We start from the raw sequence: 18613 nt of genomic DNA, 5'->3' as shown, positions 1-18613 counted from the left end.
TATTTTATGCAAGTTATCAGTATACTTTTTGGGCCATGCTAACACATGTACTGAAACATATCAGCAATTCAGAACGGATGTCAGCCGATTTTTCTACACCTAAACACACATAAAAGAGATAAAATGGAAATGAAGAGGATATGCATGAAAGGTTTGTCAACAAAATAAATGTCAATTAAAATAATAAAGAGCCCACTCGTGTCGACCCTTTTGAGCGGGAATGGGAGTGTTGTCTTTTTGATATTATTATACTTATAATTGATAATGCAAACGGTCAGATACAGTACGTCTAGTAGGAAAGTGAACGTTTTGGAGGAAAACGGTGCGGAAGCTAAGCGGCGATGATGGCCAGTTTCGTCGAAACCAGTGATGAGTCTCAACAGCCTGACCATCGCACTCAAGGCTGAGCTGTCTTTAAGTCACATCTCTATGTCAGCCATCCTTTTCGGTCTTCATCCTTCTTGTCACCATCCACCTGCATACAGTAAATCTTGTTTTGACATTTTTTATTCTTTCCTTCCTTCCATCCATTCCATTAAAGCCGATTTTTCACTAGGCGAATTTGTTCGCGCAAATCAAACGTTTCGAAGAGAAACAAATCGCCTACTATCTTTCCACTACATGAGCGAATAGCTGCGACGTTCATGTTCTTCGCGTGGTTGCTGAGCATTTCGATTCGCATGAGTGCTCATGAAAGCGTCATATCTCATTTCCTGAACTCTGATTGGTTGCGCAATATTTCGCTTCGCAAAAAGTAGAAACAATTCGAACTAGTAAATTTCGCTGAAGCGAAAAATCAAAGGAAATAGAATTCGTCGAAGAAGGCAGTATGACAGACAGAAACTCGAATACGCATGTGCATAGCATGACGCTTTCGATTCGCGCGAACAAATTCGCCTAGTGGAAAATAGGCTTAACATCAACACTTGTTTGTAGGCATTAACTCTCAGACAGAATACATTGTAAATTGTTTATTAAACGTATATAGTAAAGAGTGTAGTCCAGTCCACCACCAACAATAATGGCGTAGGCTACGTCTATAATCACCTAAATCAAAATTTAAAGATTCACACTTAACAAATTTAAAAGAGAACAGTCTTTTTTCCGATGATGATCAAACAATATTTTAGTACAATAAATGTACAGTAGTATATTTTGAATATTCTATATGGTATAATTTATGAAACTAAAGCATTATGGTATAAATAATAAATAAATATAATTAATACTATGTTTCCCTAACTGATATTATTTTAATTTCAGTTTGATTAATTTTTTTATATCAGTCTTTGTAAATTTGGTATTTCTTATCGTATGCATGCAGTTGTCAAAGCTTGGTTTCCACTAGAGAAGCGAGTTCGAATAATCCATCATTTGTGATTGGTCAAATCACTTGGACATAACGCAAAGTATGTCCTTGTGTTATGCGTCTAGTGGGAACCAATAATAAGGCCAGAGTTTTTTTCTATACGCCGGGATAATAACGTTTTTAATATTGAATATTTGAACAAATAAAACAAAACAGCGAACGGTACACTTATTATAATACCAGATTCTCGGTATACTCTATATAAATCTGTCCAGTAGCATTCAAAAATACGGTTACAGTAAGCGTCACATTGATCACATGTACCCCCTATTATCATATCATGTCCATAGTCCATAACATAATCTTTAGCCTACATGATACACAGGCACCATGTGATACACATGCTGTATTATTAACATGGTATTGGACAAACATTATCCTATGTGGCGGCGATACAGCCATGGGAATCGGGTCACAATTAATAGTTTTAGTTTCATTAAAATTAGCATTTACTTCTTGACGAAGCCGGTAAGCGACAAGAAGCCGGTAATCGACAAGAAGCCGGTAACAGCCGCCGGTAGGCCTACAGAAAGCCGGTAGGCCTCAAGAAGTCGGTACAAGAACCCGATACAAGAAGCCGGTACAAGAAACCGGTAGGCCTCAAGAAGCCGTGATTATTAATATTGAATTTCCCTTTCATTGTCCAGTGAACCGTACGAAAAGGCAGTAGGTCCGTTTTCAGTAATATTTGGGGACTGTTCATCTGTCTTTCCTTCTTCACTGTGCCAATATCCATAGAAACAATATATAGCCATTCCTATATGTTTCATAAGAAGAAAACAGAATTAAATAAAAATTACATTATATCAAGTTAAATGTTTGCGTGCGCGTATTTTCAATGTTTATTTCTCTGATAATTCACAAGGTATGCAGTTCAAAGTTCTGAAGTTATTTATCTTTTTGGAATCTACTACGAATGTTACTAGCAGGCTTCCGTAAAGGAGCCAACAATTAATAAGATTTAGCTGAAAGCAGCAATTGTTGGCAACCATACTCCATCATAAAAATATTAAAATCTGAGACAAATCCAGATTGTCTCGGCTACAATTAATATAGTATTCAATACGTGGATTATTAAGAAGTGACCATTCATTTTCACGACGGACTGTCGTGTCGAAATAGCACTGATGCGCAGACTCAGAAACATACAGTATGAGCATGCGTATAATGACGGTGATACTCAATAGCTGCGTCGTCGTAAAAGACATGAGCCAAAGGTCGCCAATTATTCAGCATGTTGTGTTGTTCGGGTGTTGGTGAGGATAAAGGATAAATTGAAATCTGATTGGATATGCATTTAATGTGCACGCCATCCAGGTCATATAATAATGCTAACCGACAGAATTAAATCATCTGCGCTTTTAAATATTGTATTATTGCGGGAATGGGAACGTAACAGTTATTCAGTTAAATAGACAACTGTTTAAAAGGCTGTACGTTACATTTCTTGTGTAAACAGGGTATTTAGAAAGTTAATTATTGCATAGAATAATTACAACCACGCTAAGGCTGTAAGCTACAGTTTACTGTGTGAACAGGTATTAGAAAGATTAAAAACAAATTACCAATTGCAATCCACAGTATAAATCGCAACCATGTCAGGTGATCCAGTTGCGTCATAAGTATAATATTAATTGTTATGCTGAAAGCCGGCAAAAATGGAACAAACGGAACCTGAAACAATAAGCAAAAGAAATGTCAGGGTTTTGTATAAAGAAACGGAGAAAAACAGTCTAAAACAAACAAGGTTCATGCATTCCGGTGATTAAATCACTCAGTGACACAAATATTTATTGTCATATTCCATTCAGCTGCAAAATTTGAATATTTAACAAAAAAAAAAAGAAGGATTGCACAGGTTTAACTCGAGTGTATTGAACGTTTCTTTTTTATGCTTGTAGATTATTAGTGACTTCGTGTTATTTTGTACACTTGTCAGATTTGCAACATTTCTCTGGGGCTACTCGGTGTTTCTGACGCAATTGTACGGATATTATTTACTTTTACAAACTTCATATTTGGGCTCTCAATTCGTAGGCTAACCCCTACATACTCGGATGTTAGGGTGCATTCACGCTTAGTTAATTTACCCACTAAGTTGGTTTCATAATGTACCAATTATTGCTGCTTTACAGCGGGCTAATCAGCTTTATCTGCGTTGGAGCAAGAGCAGTTAATTCTATTCATGCTTATGCCAAAATACTTGCTTCTGGCAAGATTGTGCTTGATATAACATGCCGAATAAATGTATTATTCCAGGTTATGGGGCTCGTGGAGTTACATTTCACAATACAAGTTTTGACAACAATTTTGTAATATAATTTCGATATGTAGGCTAATTCGGTACATTTTGAACGCACCCAATTCTCTGGGTCTACATTTCATCAGTATCATAGGAATATTCCGTAATGGTAATACAGCATCACATGTGATTCACATGTATCGCCTAGTATCACAACCTAACCCTTAACCATACAGTGACCTTACATGATACATGAACCATATGATACACATGAGATGCTGTATCCGGGTATTCCTATAAAACTGGGCAAATATTGTTGTATGTGGAGATACAACATTGATAATCGCGTATTTAACGTACGTTCTTGTCACGTGAACATGAATGTTATGCCTACCTGTATCTTTCCTTCATTGAAAGAATGATGATGCAACGGTATAATAACAAATGACATCAAACTCAGAATGAACAAAACTATTGTTAAGATTGCAACTGGAACCGTTGAGAGTAAATCTGGGAAGTTGTTTATTAACAGCAAACCCGCTCCTAAACAAAATACGAATCCTAGCAATGCATACGGTACCGCTGCTCCTGGTTCAAGTTTACTTAACAATGGAAGACGGTTAAAAGAGTTCTTCAACCTCCCAGTTAAATCATAGACATATTCGCCATTATCGTCTGCACCTTCTGTTTGCGTAAAAAGCGTCGTTGCGTCATCATAATCAACGAAAAGCGAATCTTTTGATTTTGGACGATAACGTAAAATAATAACAGCTCCCGACATGATAGTGTACGCACAGAGAGTACCAATAGACAAACATTTCACTAGTACATCATACTTTACTAAAATAGCTAAAGCTGCACTCATAGTCCCAAAAGCGATTGTAGCCATAACCGGAACTTGTGAAGTTTGACTAACATTTGAAAATGCTTTGAAGAAAAGACCATCAACTGAAAGCGCGTAAATTAATCGTGCTAAGAAGTATGATCCTGTAATTAAGCTTGTAAATCCCGCCAAAATTACACCGATTGTAACAATGTATCCCATCCAATCGAGGCCTTTCTCAATAAATGCTGCTGAGAACGCCGCATCTGGTATTATTTCCTTATACGTAACAAGATACGTTAAAGATCCAGAAACAATTAAATACGTGACGGAGACAACAGCCAAAGCTGCTCCCAACGCAATGGGAATGCTTTTTCTTGGTGACGTACATTCCTCACTGGATATGCAAATTACTTCAAACCCACTGTACGTCATAAAACAGACAGCAGCGCCCTCTAGAACACCTTCGATTCCGAACGGAAAATACCCACCGTCTTTTGTTAAGTTGTTTACGTCTCCGTAATAAAACGCTACTACTATCATCATAACAACAATTACAAATAGCATGTTAATGCAAATAAATGTCACTGTTGAAGATATTTTGGCGCCAAAAGACACTAAAATTGTAACAAATATGACCAAAGCACCAGCAAACAAATCCGGATACTCGGACAAAAACGACGATTTCCACGGTTCGTCGTTCAAAAAATAATGTGTGATTGCATTTTGTATTTTAAAATCAATCACTGAATCTATAGTCGCACTCATCGCTCGAGAAACACTCGATAGCATTGCAATATATTCTAACACCATATTCCAACCAATTATATACGCCCAAACCTCACCAATACTGACATAAGCGTATATGTAAGCAGATCCAGTTCGTGTTATTTGGGAGCTAAATTCTGCATAGCAGTATGCGGACAGAAGAGCTGCAATTGCCCCTAATGCGAAGGATACCACAACAGCTGGGCCTGCGATATTTTTGGCTACCTCTCCTCCAACAACAAACAGTCCAGTACCGAGCATGGAACCCAGACCTATGTATGTTAGGTCAATGGTGTTAAGACATCTTCGAAACGTAGATGAGGATTCACTGTTACCATGCAATGTCTTTCGTCTGTTGACATTTGAAAAACATTCTCCGAATATACTCATGGTGAAAATAATACCACCTTACTAATGATTCTAAAAAATAAAAATCAAGCTAATACATGTGAGGTTACAACATTATTATGTTATGTTAGCTTTGCCTGATCCTTACGCACCACATTTTCAGTCGGCCAAACTAGTTCCGTATTTATTACTGTATGGCGGCTGCTGGTATTAAGCGAGACGATGGACCACATTAATTATGCGACTAGACTAAGCATAAACATCTGCCAGACTTTAACATTCGCATAGAATATTTAAAAAAAAAGCTTCCACGAGCATGAACTATGTTGAGAGCCTTTTATAAAAATAATAATTTACCTTATAATTATACGTTTCAAATAAAGGTGTACACATTACACTCCACTCGGTTATAACCTCCCAACGTGACGTGTGTGAAATCAACCGATACAAGGCTTAACGGCACAATGAATGGAATAATATCGAACGATAAACAAATGGAAATCAGCGACTGCAAATGACGATTTTTTTTATTATTATTGAACAGAACGAATAACAGCTGGTGTAGCTGGAATAAAGCACATATTTAAATTAAACGATCAAGTAATTGATTTATTGAAATATGACATTGCTAATTTACTGGTAGTAGAAAGTTTAAAACATATTTTTGAAAGATAACTTCTGCAAGAACTGTTGAACTTGCATTGTGTTCGTACTAAATTGTTTACACAGCTAGTGAATAGAATTGTTAAGTTTGATTTCTGAAACCTGGTTAATCTTGGTTCTAACTAGAATGTAACGCTAGAACCAAAGACAAGGGACAGTTCGAATAATCCATAGCTTGTGTTTGGTCAATTACTTGCGTTGCGCTTAAAGCTTGGTTTCCACTAGAACGTAACGCAAGGACGTAAACGCAACGCAAGCGTTTTAACCAATGACAAACGAAGTTATAGACAGTTAGCAATCACAAGCGAATAAGTCATCGCTTGTGATTGGTCAATTCACTTGCGTTGCGTTACGTCCTTGTGTTGCGTCGCTAGTGAGAACCACGCTTAACGCGCCATTGCGTCGTCTACTATATTTTGTTTCCACCAGAGCCTCTAGGGCGCAACGCAAGGACGTAAACGTAACGGAAAGTGGTTACGTACCGGTACATGCTACAACAACTAATGATCCTAATTGGTTAAGCACATCTTTTGATGACAGTTCTTAACCAACTTTTTTGTTTCTGATTGTCGAAAGATTGAAAATAAATAAATAATAAATAAATAATTATGTGGGTTCTGGTTTGGTACAGTATATAAATGTAGTACAGGAACTGACCGAGCGGTTAAGAAATGGGCGCCGTTTACCGTACCTAAAAAGCCAAAAATATCTGCAAGGGTTCGAGGCCGACTCGCTCCTAGTTCTAGTGGTGGAACAAGTCTTCTCGAATAAGGATTATAAAATGAATGTACACAGTTTATAACTGGTGTGCACTTTAAAGAACCCAGTTCATCATTCAAGACGAAGGGGGTGAACTGGTTCGCAAAATAGCCCCCTGAATCAAGGGGATTACAACATAGGCCTAGAGTTTAGGGTTACTATTGGTACCGTAAATCCTCTAATAGTAACCCACACTCCAATAGTAACCCCCCTTCCAATAGTAAACCACCTTATAAGTCAATCTATAATAATAACCCACTACTCTAATAGTAACACATGGGGGATACTATTAGAGTTCAACCAAATGTGTTTATTCCTACTGTTTTATTATTTTGCTATGAGTTGCTGACCGGAAAAGTTGGGGTGGGTTACTATTTTCAGGTGCTCAATTTAAGATTAGTAATAGTAATTTTACTAATTATTATTGTGTATAAATAATTTCATAGTTACGCAATTATATTTATTATATGCTATGCTGTAGTTCAAAGGTCAATAACCATACTATCGGCCATTCTTGTACAAAATGTGCCATTAGACTGGATAGGAACACACAGGTTTGAAACAATTTAAAAAGAAAAAAAATGTCATAAGACCAAAATTTTCAGAGTTATATTATTATATTTGACTAATAGTTCAAAGGTCAATAGTTGTAGAATCGGCCATTTTTTGTAAAAACATTTCATTATAATAAATATGAATGTATAGTTTCTGAACAATTTGAGCCCTATTTCGTGTCTCTCCGATTATTGGTTACTGAGATACGATAAATCAAGGTCAAAGGTCAAAATGTCAGAAATAAGACTTTTTTGAGAAAATGTGTCATTAAAGTGAATATAAAAACATATATTTAAAACATGTTGACACCAAAATTAATTATCTGTGACTAGTGGTTCTCGTGATATAGGGTAATTATAAAAAATGGCCGCCATTTTTAATTATGCAAATTAAGGGCTTAGATGGCCGAATTTCGCTTGGGATCCGCCATATTCGTAATCAGCGAGGTCGAAATATCCTAAATCAAGTGGATCTCAGCTTCTACCCAAAAATGCTTCTTACATCATATTTCAGAGGAAATAGAACTTGTCTAATATAATAACTAGATAAAATAAATAAAAACAATATAATTGCCTTAGGTTTGAATTGTACAACATACTGTAAAAAGAATATATATACAGTAGGAGACCGGCAATATAACACAATAATAAGGCATACCAGCAATTTAAAACAATCCTCCATATTTTCTAACTACTATACCAAGTTAATGAGATCATGGAAACTATTGGGGAAGAAAATAAACGTTAATAGCAACGGAATATAGCGATATTAATATTAACCGTCAAATGATGATTCAATGCTGTCAGTGTGAACAAAAAAATGCTTCCTGTTATAATAAATATTAAAATGTGGGGGTTTACCATTCATACAGAGTTACAATAGATTCAATATAGGAATATTTTTTACACAAAATGTCATTACATTTTCAATTGTTTTGCTCACGAAGTTTAACGTGCACGCGTGTCATTATTTTCGCAATTCAAGTTCACGAAAATGTATTAGAGGGTACTAAATAAACCTCCATTAACGCGAATTTGTCTCACTTAACGCAAGTGCGCTTAGGCCTATACAGTTTCTTAAAAAGAAAAAAAACTCGAATGAGTCTCACAAAATCGGCTTTGTTTTGTAAATGTACTACCAAATATAATTCATAGTCAGAATATACACTGCATATTCGTCAAAATATACGCATAAAAAATGCAAGAATGCATTACAAATTCCAGCAAAATTTAATAACAAATAAACAAAGAAAAATAAAATACAATGATGCCTACATTACATTAGGATTTAGAAATGCAACATATACACAAAAAACACACACAGTACTGAAATACTATCGAAGTCGGTGGGTTAATACTAAAGCTTGGTTTTCACTAGAGACGCAACGCAAGGACGTAAGCGCAACGTGATTGATCGCCAGAATTGTTGCTTGTGTTCGTTCAACTGACGTTGCGTCTACATCGTTATGTTGCGTCGCTAGTCAGAACCAAGCTAGAGACTAGAGACACAACGCAAGTACGTAGACGCAACGCAAGTACGTAGACGCAACGCAAACGAGTTTACCAACGACAAGCGACATTCAGAATAATCAATTGCTCTGTGATTGGTCAAATCACGTTGCGCTTACGTAATTGGGTCAGAGTAGGGGACGTGACAAAATTTCCTGTATGACCCACCCACGCCCCCCCCCCCCCCCCCCGTACCATATTTTACAAGACGGAACCTCTGCGCTTTATTATACGTCCCGTGATTGCAGTTAGGAGTAAATCTTATTCTGCATCAATGGGCAACAAAATGTTTTTATTTTCTTGATTGAAACTTCCAAATAAACTTTATGAAGCTTAACATTAGAGAACATACCAATAATACTATACTGCAGTTGCTGCAGTGACTACCATTTTGTTTGCAAGAAATCATATCAAAGATTACCACTATCAGAAAAGCAATTGTATACAATTATTTTGAATAAAAATTCTTTCCTCACAATTGGATTGGTTGGAATAACAATACATAATAGAAGATTGTGAAGTAGTATGTACAATATACACATAGCCTTGAAATGAATGAATGGCTTTATATTTAATGCCTAAAGCAATTTTTAAATTCTTATTTTTGTAAACACTCCCTGATATAATACAATACACCATACAATTTAATCAGGTCAGGTATTATTATTATTATTTTTGTTCACCAAATCTAATGTCAAAGAACTTTTTAAATCCAATTTATATTTTCAATTTCAAAAAGCAGATTATATGCTGGTAATTTGAATATTATAAACTACCTTTTCGATTTCAGTTTTATCCTTTTTTTTGGGGGGGGGGGGGAAATCTATGTTTTTTTTGGGAATTTTGTCATTATTTTTTATGGAATCAATTTTTCCAACCAATAAATGTACATTAATAACATTAATAATAATAATGATTTATAGAGCGCACTTCCCCACCAAAGTTGCTCAAGGCGCTTGCTTACATCTTACCATATTTCAAAAACTTCACTCGCAAATTATTTAATAAATTTGTAAATCCGATAATTTAAGAAATAGTTATGTAATGAAATAAATAAAATGTGAAATATTGCGCATTCGGTTAAAATGGTTGTATGCACTGCGATTACATCATCCATTTGCTTTTCTCTTGCTGGTCGTTCTGTACAGCAAAAGTACGGCCTTTTTTCGGATAATAGGTATAGGTATTATATGTTCATATTACATCTGTCTGCTAGTGTTCTCTGGTTGGTCGTACAGCGAAAGTACACCTTATTTCGGATAATGGGGGGTGGTGTCTTATATATTATACGCCTGTATTTCATATAATCACGGTTCATGTTACAGAAAGAAACTTCGTAATAATAATTTTCAACATTACTTAAAAAAGATAACAAAATTGTAAAAAAATATTTCACATCAATTTAACAAACATGGGAAAAATAATTGTTTTATTATTTTCTTTTATCAAAAATGATTAACTTTCTTAAACTAACTTATTGTATGGTACTTTCATCCGCTACTTGGTGAAGCAGGTAGGGTTCCTTCTTGGGGGTCATAACCTTTAGTACTCCATAATGTTGGGGAACGCTGTTGACGGGGTCGTCGTCGTGGAGATGTACCATATGTATCATATGGTGATGCATAGGGTGACCTTTTTGTAGGACTCAAATAATCTGAATAAAAAAACAAAATAATAATTTATTTATCCATTAAAATTATAACACTGAAATGCAATATGTAAAAATGTATGATTCCATGGAACTCATGTTCCTTAAATTATTTCCTAGAATATGTTGTATATGTGCATAAATAGAAAAAAAAGTACACTTTCAGAATTTAACAAAGTCTCTCGTTGGGAAGGGGTTGCCTCTCTAGGTTTCCTGAGGGCGTTCAAAGAGGGCGTTTTCTGTATAGTCATAGTATTTGGTTTCACTGGCACAAATAAACCCAATACATACCTTAAATTAAGGTGTAATCATTGTATTTTTACATAGTTTTCACAAATTTGTTTTAATATTTGATTTTTTCCCACACATACAAAATACTATGCAAACATAAAAGTGTGGATGGAGACATAATATTGTTCGTAGGCATCAGCAGATATGCATGCGTACAAGCTGGCGCTTTCAATTCGCCTAGGGGAAAATTGGCTTCAAAGATGTGTAGTATTATACTAGACTACTGTGTTATAATTTTACCTTCAGCGTGAGTGGTATAGGTTGGCGGTGGAGTATGCAAGAAATGGGCATCTGTACGAGGATCATGTGACCTTTGAGATGCAGTCATTGCTGAAAAAAAAAGGGAAACCTAATAAATTAAATTGGACAAGAAAGAATGAGTTAAATTTATGTAATTGTTTACTCTTTAACCTGTTTATGAAAATTTGTTTAGAACCACTGTTTTAAAGCTCAGGTACAGGCATGAATTTAAATTTAAAATCTGGTTAATTGTACATAAATCAAATATTTGTAACAGAAATCAAGATGAAAAAACATGAATTTCCCTTAAAATGGTCAAATACAAAATTCTTCTATAAAAACCAGAAAGACTTTTTTTCAGTAGTTAGGTAGTTTAACCTAGTCATCTGATAACATTTTTTACCACACCGTTGTGCTTATTTTCAACAAGCTTGTGTAACACAAATGAAATCCCCAAAATTATGAAACATAGGGGAAACTATAGATTGATAATTATTGGAATGTATGAACATATATACATAAGGGAAATAAGGGAGGCTTTGTAACTTTTACTTATAATGGATAATAACCCTTATAATGAGGCCTGAACTCACTGTATAAAGAGAAAGCCTAACACAATACTGCTAGTCTAATAACATTTAATGCAAGGTTAGTTATTTATAATGGTCTATTATAAAAAAATACAGACGCTCATAAATCTATTTTACAGATATCATTCAACCTTTTATTGTCTCATTTGAAGTTAAGTTCAGAAGAAGTTAAAAAATATTATTTAGTATTTAGGGTAGGGATACAGTCATAGCAGATTATAAATATCCCTAATGCAACTACAGCCTGCCTGGCCTTATCATTTTCATTTTTTTTAAAGAAGAATTACTGTATATATATTGCTATATCTCAATTAGCTCAAGTTCAAGATGGTGTTTTCCCTAAAACAAGTACAAAAACCAAAATTGGTTGCTTGATATAAACAGAACATCAATAAAAACATTTACAGATCTATTAATCGCTTGTATATTTGTAATTAATTTAGGATTAAAAGGGCAAAACAAAAATAAAATTAACGATTTGATTGAAAACAAATGTCAACACTTACCCACACCTATAATAATGCATATGGTAATTAACATGAGCAGTGGGGTCACGATCACTGAACCGTAAAATATACCGCCCCAACCTGGAATGGGGTCAAGTGAATCTACTAGAGAAACAAGAAGAAATGAATTAATAAAACTCAAACAAAGGTTTGTCAGCTACACTAAGTAAGTAAGTAAGTAATATTTATTGCTTTCCAAATACAGTACAAATAAATAAAACAGTATAATGTAAATGAAATAAAAAGAGAAACATTAAATATAAAAATACAAGACTAGACAAGAAAAAAAGCATGGAAAGCAGGGGATGGCCCTTTAAGCCCAGAGGCTTGTTTCCAAAGGGGTCACTTTATGTGACAAAAAAATGTGATGTGCCCCATATATGGACATGATGATGTCATATCACTACCATATTTGCGCATATCACTACCATATTTGGGGACATCAAACTTTTTTTTTCAAACTGGTTTGATAGTGTCGACAGATCTGATCACTGATGTACAAGGAAAAGTTCATTGTTCTTTATATTTGTTATTTATGTGAGGTAAGTTTTCATCTTCTCTCCTGCTTTTTTATTACCTCCCTTTTTTTACATTCATTCTAGACCCTTTTCATCCCTTCTCTGAATCTTGGTTCCCACTAGCGACGCAACGTAACGCAACCGACGCAACTTAAGGAAATGCCCTTCCAATATTGAGTATGTGCTGCACTATGTTTTACGGTTTTGCCTTATGTTGTTGTGTGAAATCAAACTGATTTGATTTCCCAGAGCGATATTTGCAGCACTGTTGCGTCGTGGGTTCCCCACTCGTCAATACGTCACAATGTATTACGTTCTAGTGGGAACCACGCTTTACCGATGTTTGCAACACTGTTGCGTCGTCGGTTCCCACTTGTCATTACGCAATACAGCATCTTGGGTCGATACATCGCTGCTTTACATTACGTTCTAGTTGGAACCACACTTAGTAACGATTTGCATGTAAAATACTAACCTTTTATTACATTTTCCTCAATAACTGTTGTAACTTTGATACTAATAACTTGTGCTAAGTTAATAACTTCACAATAGAATTCTATATTGGTGGTGGTCTCTCGGACAATTGGTTGAGCGCCATCTAGGAGTTGAACCTGGTAAGCTACAGACCCTCCACCTTTCACAACAGGTGAGCCGATATTAATCAACGATGTATCATTCCACGATATCTAAGTTTAAAAAAATATTTATTTGAGGGATATGGTGTAATAGTATTTACCAAACCTGTGCGTGGAAGGTACACGTTTTTTTTAATTGTAACTTAAAACTCACTCCCTTGTCCTTCGGATGGAACGTTTAGCCATTATTGTCTACATAAACACATGTAGAGATGCTGCTCTTTACCTGAAATAGCAACTAGTAGGCCTACCACTTTTAAATTGCCTAGAAAGGGAGTTACACCGTCAACACTGCCGTTTTGTATGGTGCGTGTCTAAAAGGGTAATATATAGACTATTACAAAAGATCATATCATAGGATAGATGGCCAAAATCACAGATTATGGCTATGCACGATATTTTTATGGTGTTCTTAAATTCTATTTTATTGTTTATGATCAGGTGGTTTAGTATTATTTATGATTTTCAGACAAATTTTTAAAAGCTTTTATCATATGAAAATGGTCGGTCAAAATCAATGTAGTTTTCTCACTTTTCTCAAAAACACAGGAATGTTCTTCACAGAAATGTTTTTAAAAACGTAAAGTAAACTTAAAGTATAAAATTGTATTTTTGTTGTCAAAAGTCAATACAAATTTTTCGGTGGCCCGCTTACGGGAGGTAATTTACCATACAATAATTCTAATTTTTCAGTACCTGATGATGACCTATGGTCGAAAGTATTAGTACAATAAATATTTTATTTTGAGGCAGAAACAAGAACTTTGTTGTTATTTTTATACATGATCCTGCCTATGCAGCACCTATTTCTTTCCTTCAACTGTATACATATATATTCTTTATTTATTCAGCAATAGCATATTGGAGCAAATAAAATAGTTTTCGCTAATCGAGGGTTTGCCTCATGCTAACAAATACTTTACAGTGTATAGAGTATCACGGTGCTGACGTCACGACGGTAGGGGGCGCTGCGTGGTTGCGTTTAGCCTGCCTGAGTGACTCCAATATCACCAATGGTTTGGAATAGGCTTATTGAAGTAGTCATTTTAAAACTTAATAATTTTCAATACAAACAAACTGAAATTTCAAAAGATCACTAAATATTTGTTTTTAATAATCTACTTATTCTTCAACTACAGTTTAAGTTTAAAAAAATCAAGCTATGGTACATAATTTGATAGAAACACAGATCTTTACTGTTTATCAACATAGTGGCACTGAACGCATTTTTTGGTTGTCTAGCAACCATGCAGCGCCCTCTATCGTTGTGACGTGACACCGTAATACTCAATACAGTACAAACAATGAAATAGCAATACATAGCGGAAAATAAAATAATAAAGGACATAAACAAAACAACAAAAACCATAAGAGACGGGCCACTATAAATCAGTATCTTGATAATAAAAATATTTAGATACACTTAAAAGGTCATTTTCAATTTAGTAAAAAAATATATAGATATAAGTATGTTGTTTCTGATTATAGAATACAAAACTGTATATATATATATATTATAATTTATTTTAAAATATTTGCTAACCTTTAAATTCTGTAGTACTTTCTCTGGTCCAGACACTAACAATTCAATGTTCCGGTTTTTACTTGTAAGTTTTGAATTTTGCGGGGAATGAACCTGGAATCCTGGTAGAAAGGTTAGAGTGACTGGAGTTGATTGCACAGTTTTCTGTCGTCGTTGACTATCAACGGTCACTTTTAAATTGAATTGGGTTTCTGATTTAGATTTGAAACGGACAGCCTGGTCAGATATCTGTCGAATTCCACAGTAATATTTACCTAAAAAAAACAAATAGTCACTGATGCTCACTCAATATTTGAATAAAAAGAAAAAACAATTTTCAATCAACAAAAATTCTCGATAAAAGTAACAAACTATAATACATGTGCAAGACAAATGAAATATTTGCATTTCTCCCCAGGTGAGATTCTAACCTAACTTTCCATATCAATAGTTGAGCACATGCACATCCTATTAAACACCTGTATTGTATTGATAATTTGATACAGTATATATTAATACACATTAATCTTCCGCACCAAACGAAGGCAATACAGTCAAATCTCCCAATACCGGACTCTTTGAAAACCAGAAACTCTCCACAAACAGACTTTTCTCGATTGTTGAAAAGGTTAAAAAATTAAAACATTTTTTTTAAATTCATATGCATCCAACAGCGAGCAACTCGCCAATTACAGAGGATGGATAAACTACAGCTCCACTAATAAAAAAAAAACCATTTAAATCTTGCACACTAAAACATACCAGTAACTGTATTAAAAGCTGGATATACATTGAATAGTGCAAGCTCTGGCGTGTTTGGTCGTACAGGATGCAGACTACATTTAAACATTGGTTGAACCAACCCTGCTACCTGCTTGATGATGTCAGAATCCACATCTAATAACAAAAGAAAAAAATCATTTGAATACACCAATTTAATATGTATTAGTTTGACTTTTTTTTTAACATCTAAAAAAAATCCAGTCTTTTTGATTTTTGTCTCTTGGACGATTTTGGGTCACATGGCATGCATTAATATGCACTATTTAACAATTATTAAATAGTACTTTTCAAGATCGGCAAGAATGGAGACACCTCATCAGAATAGTCACGAGTACTCAGATATGAGTAGAACGACGAGTCAGTCAAATAGTACTTTTAATTAATAATCTTTCACCTCATGCCATTAGGTGTACCATTCTGAGTTGAATCCAGACAAGACGTCTTGAGATGGTGTCAGCCGTAGTTTTTAGGTCTTTTAATTTTGTTTCCTTGGGCCTTGTTGCACGATGCTGCCTGAATTGGCCTTAAGGGTGGGAGTTAGATAGTAAGTGGTTGTGTGTGCACGATCGTGTGTTTTACAAAGAGGTTAAATAGTGGAGATATAGCCAAGGTGAAATATACAGCAGTTGAACTATAAACACAGCACTAAATCTGCAGTACACAACCCTTGTAAAGCTCTGTCTACACTATCAAACTTTATGTGACAAACATTGTTATGTGTACCTGGACATGATGATCTCATATCACTACCATATTTGGGCACATCACTACCATATTTGGGCAAATCACTACTGTACCATATTTGGGCATATACAACTTTTTTTTGTCGTCAAACTATTTTGATAGTGTAGACAGAACTTAATGAGACAATAGCATGCTACTTACCATTATTCGTATTACCAAAATCAACATTAACTTCAATAGGTGAATCTTGTTGAACGTTGCTTAATACTGGCAGATTGCTTAAATCAAGAGAAACTCTCTCAATTTCTTTGACCGTGACCTGAAACATTACGTAGCAAACCAAATCATTAACAAATTTGAGGAGGTCTATCGTAAAATTTAGGGCTAATGGATTACAAATTTTGGGAGGGATATACTCAGATTTTTGGGACACATACTCAGTGTGCAGGCTATTTGATTAAAAAATATTGGGAAGTTTATTATCAATTTTCTGGATATTTACAAATGTCTGTCATCAGTTTGCAGGGTATTGGATTACAAATATGAGGAAGTCTATAAATCAATTTGTTTGGTTACATGTTATTTGTGATAAATCAGTAAATTGTATTTCAAACAATTTAGCCTTTCTAGACATACCTGTCCCTGAGTTACAAAGCCATCGGCAAGATTAAGTTCTAATGTGCTTGTGCCAGGACCAGTAGCTATGGCTACACCATCGGAGTTGATTCTTAAGACTGAGGGGTCAGATGATGACCATGTTCCTCTTTGGCCTGTAAAACACAGACCATTATTATGAGACAAAAAAAAATCAAAAACAAGATAGCCTAAATATACAATAAACTAATTGATAAATGCTATTTTAGTGCCACATAAAGGTTATTCTCGTTTACCAAAAATTGAATCGAAAATATAATTATTTACCTGAAAAAACTAATTAGGGTTTTTGGTTGAATTTAACTTTTTACATTATCTTTTTTTTCAACGGAATTTATTAATTATTTTTAAAACTGCAAAATAGCCTATTTTGAAGTCTTTATTTATTAATCTTCATTTTTCATGTTTTTGGGGAACAATACATTTTTACAAATAAATAATTACCTTCTCCTGTAAGAAGAGGAGTTGTAAATTTGAGAACATCCCCAAATGTGACTGGCTGCTCCGATGTGATAATACTACCAACTGCTACACTGGCATAATCTTCTATTCTTGGGTTCCTTTGATCCCAAACCTGAAAGTCAATTAAAAAAATGTTAACAATTTATTTCAAATTTAGGTTGGACTTTTTAAGAGATATTAGCTACCTCTTGTTTTTATGACTTCTTCTTCTTCTTCTTCTTCCAATTTAGTGCAAACTTCAGACTTGAAGACTAAAGCACTTTGGTGGGATGTGGTGCGAGTGAGTTAGTTTTCGTAAAGAACCCCCTTAAATGACGTGATAATATACTAATATCTTTTGAGTATTCGCAGAATCATTTTTAATATTTACCTTAAACAGTGAGCTTCCTTGATGGGCGACTCTAGCAACAAAAGAAATGTTAACCACACCAGGCTGAAGTTGCAAGAGGTCATACCTTGAAAGAAAGAACACAGTTAAAACACAGGCTAGAGGTACTTTACATTCTACAATACATGTACCTTCAACATTCAATATAATTAAATTCCAGTTTACCAGTTTACATTTATTTATCCAAACGCAACAAGAAATAGAAATTTATGTAGTTGTTTATTTTTAAGTTGTTGTGTACAAGACGATAACATAATGACAAAAAACAGCGAGTGGGTCACAATTTGAGGATGTGTGCTAAATCTAAAAATCTCACTTTTTATTTTAATGCCTATCATGACCATCACAGAGTATTATTCACACAACATCATTAACATTTTTTTTCTATGTTTAGAAACAAAGGGATGTACAATTCATTTTATCTAGTTGCAGTTCGGTCATTCCATCTCAGATCACCCAATCAGTTAAACCATACCTCCTTTCAACGTAAATTTCACGGTCAAAATATCACTCCAAGTTTCACCCAATACAAGAGTACACAAAAACACAATAATACTAAATCTTTATTTTACAAAAATACCTTGGTTTTCAAAATTAAACCTGTATATCTAGAGATATGGCTATTTGAAATGTGGCGGCCGCAACATTTTCCGCCAA

At 34.7% G+C, this 18613-nt stretch overlaps 2 protein-coding genes across 2 annotated transcripts in view; both read right to left on the bottom strand.

Moving 5' to 3' along the window:
- Window positions 1-979: 979 nt before the first annotated feature.
- Window positions 980-5989, bottom strand: LOC140045187 (cationic amino acid transporter 4-like). Its single transcript, XM_072089991.1, has 4 exons — window positions 5908-5989; window positions 4006-5622; window positions 2935-3043; window positions 980-2126 (listed from the first exon to the last, which is right to left on the bottom strand). The coding sequence occupies exons 2-4, from the start codon at window positions 5590-5592 to the stop codon at window positions 1987-1989; spliced, it is 1836 nt and encodes a 611-aa protein (XP_071946092.1). The 5' UTR covers window positions 5593-5622; window positions 5908-5989; the 3' UTR covers window positions 980-1986.
- A 2746-nt stretch (window positions 5990-8735) lies between these two features.
- LOC140045186 (nuclear pore membrane glycoprotein 210-like) overlaps window positions 8736-18613 on the bottom strand; it is a 31113-nt gene continuing 21235 nt past the window's right edge. Inside the window, exons 32-41 of the mRNA XM_072089990.1 lie at window positions 17939-18023; window positions 17551-17680; window positions 17089-17222; window positions 16654-16771; window positions 15748-15882; window positions 15007-15260; window positions 13304-13514; window positions 12311-12415; window positions 11215-11304; window positions 8736-10689 (exon numbers count right to left, since the gene is read on the bottom strand). Of these exons, the coding sequence (XP_071946091.1) occupies window positions 10526-10689; window positions 11215-11304; window positions 12311-12415; window positions 13304-13514; window positions 15007-15260; window positions 15748-15882; window positions 16654-16771; window positions 17089-17222; window positions 17551-17680; window positions 17939-18023 (1426 nt within the window). The 3' untranslated portion in view covers window positions 8736-10525. The remainder of the gene's footprint in view (window positions 10690-11214; window positions 11305-12310; window positions 12416-13303; window positions 13515-15006; window positions 15261-15747; window positions 15883-16653; window positions 16772-17088; window positions 17223-17550; window positions 17681-17938; window positions 18024-18613) is intronic.

The sequence above is a fragment of the Antedon mediterranea genome, chromosome 3 (assembly GCF_964355755.1).
Source record: "Antedon mediterranea chromosome 3, ecAntMedi1.1, whole genome shotgun sequence".
Lineage (NCBI taxonomy): Eukaryota > Metazoa > Echinodermata > Crinoidea > Comatulida > Antedonidae > Antedon > Antedon mediterranea.
Note: the sequence above shows the minus strand (reverse complement) of the source record. Positions and strands in the feature narration are given on the sequence as shown.

What these genes read in the sequence shown, in the direction of transcription:
- LOC140045187 (XM_072089991.1), bottom strand. Translation starts at nt 5,592, where the DNA reads ATGAGTATATTCGGAGAATGTTTTTCAAATGTCAACAGACGAAAGACA. An exon ending in TCAATGAAGGAAAGATACAG is followed by an intron (nt 3,044 to 4,005) that starts GTAGGCATAACA and finishes TTATTGTTTCAG; the next exon opens with GTTCCGTTTGTTCCATTTTT. An exon ending in TATACTGTGGATTGCAATTG is followed by an intron (nt 2,127 to 2,934) that starts GTAATTTGTTTT and finishes TGAAACATATAG; the next exon opens with GAATGGCTATATATTGTTTC.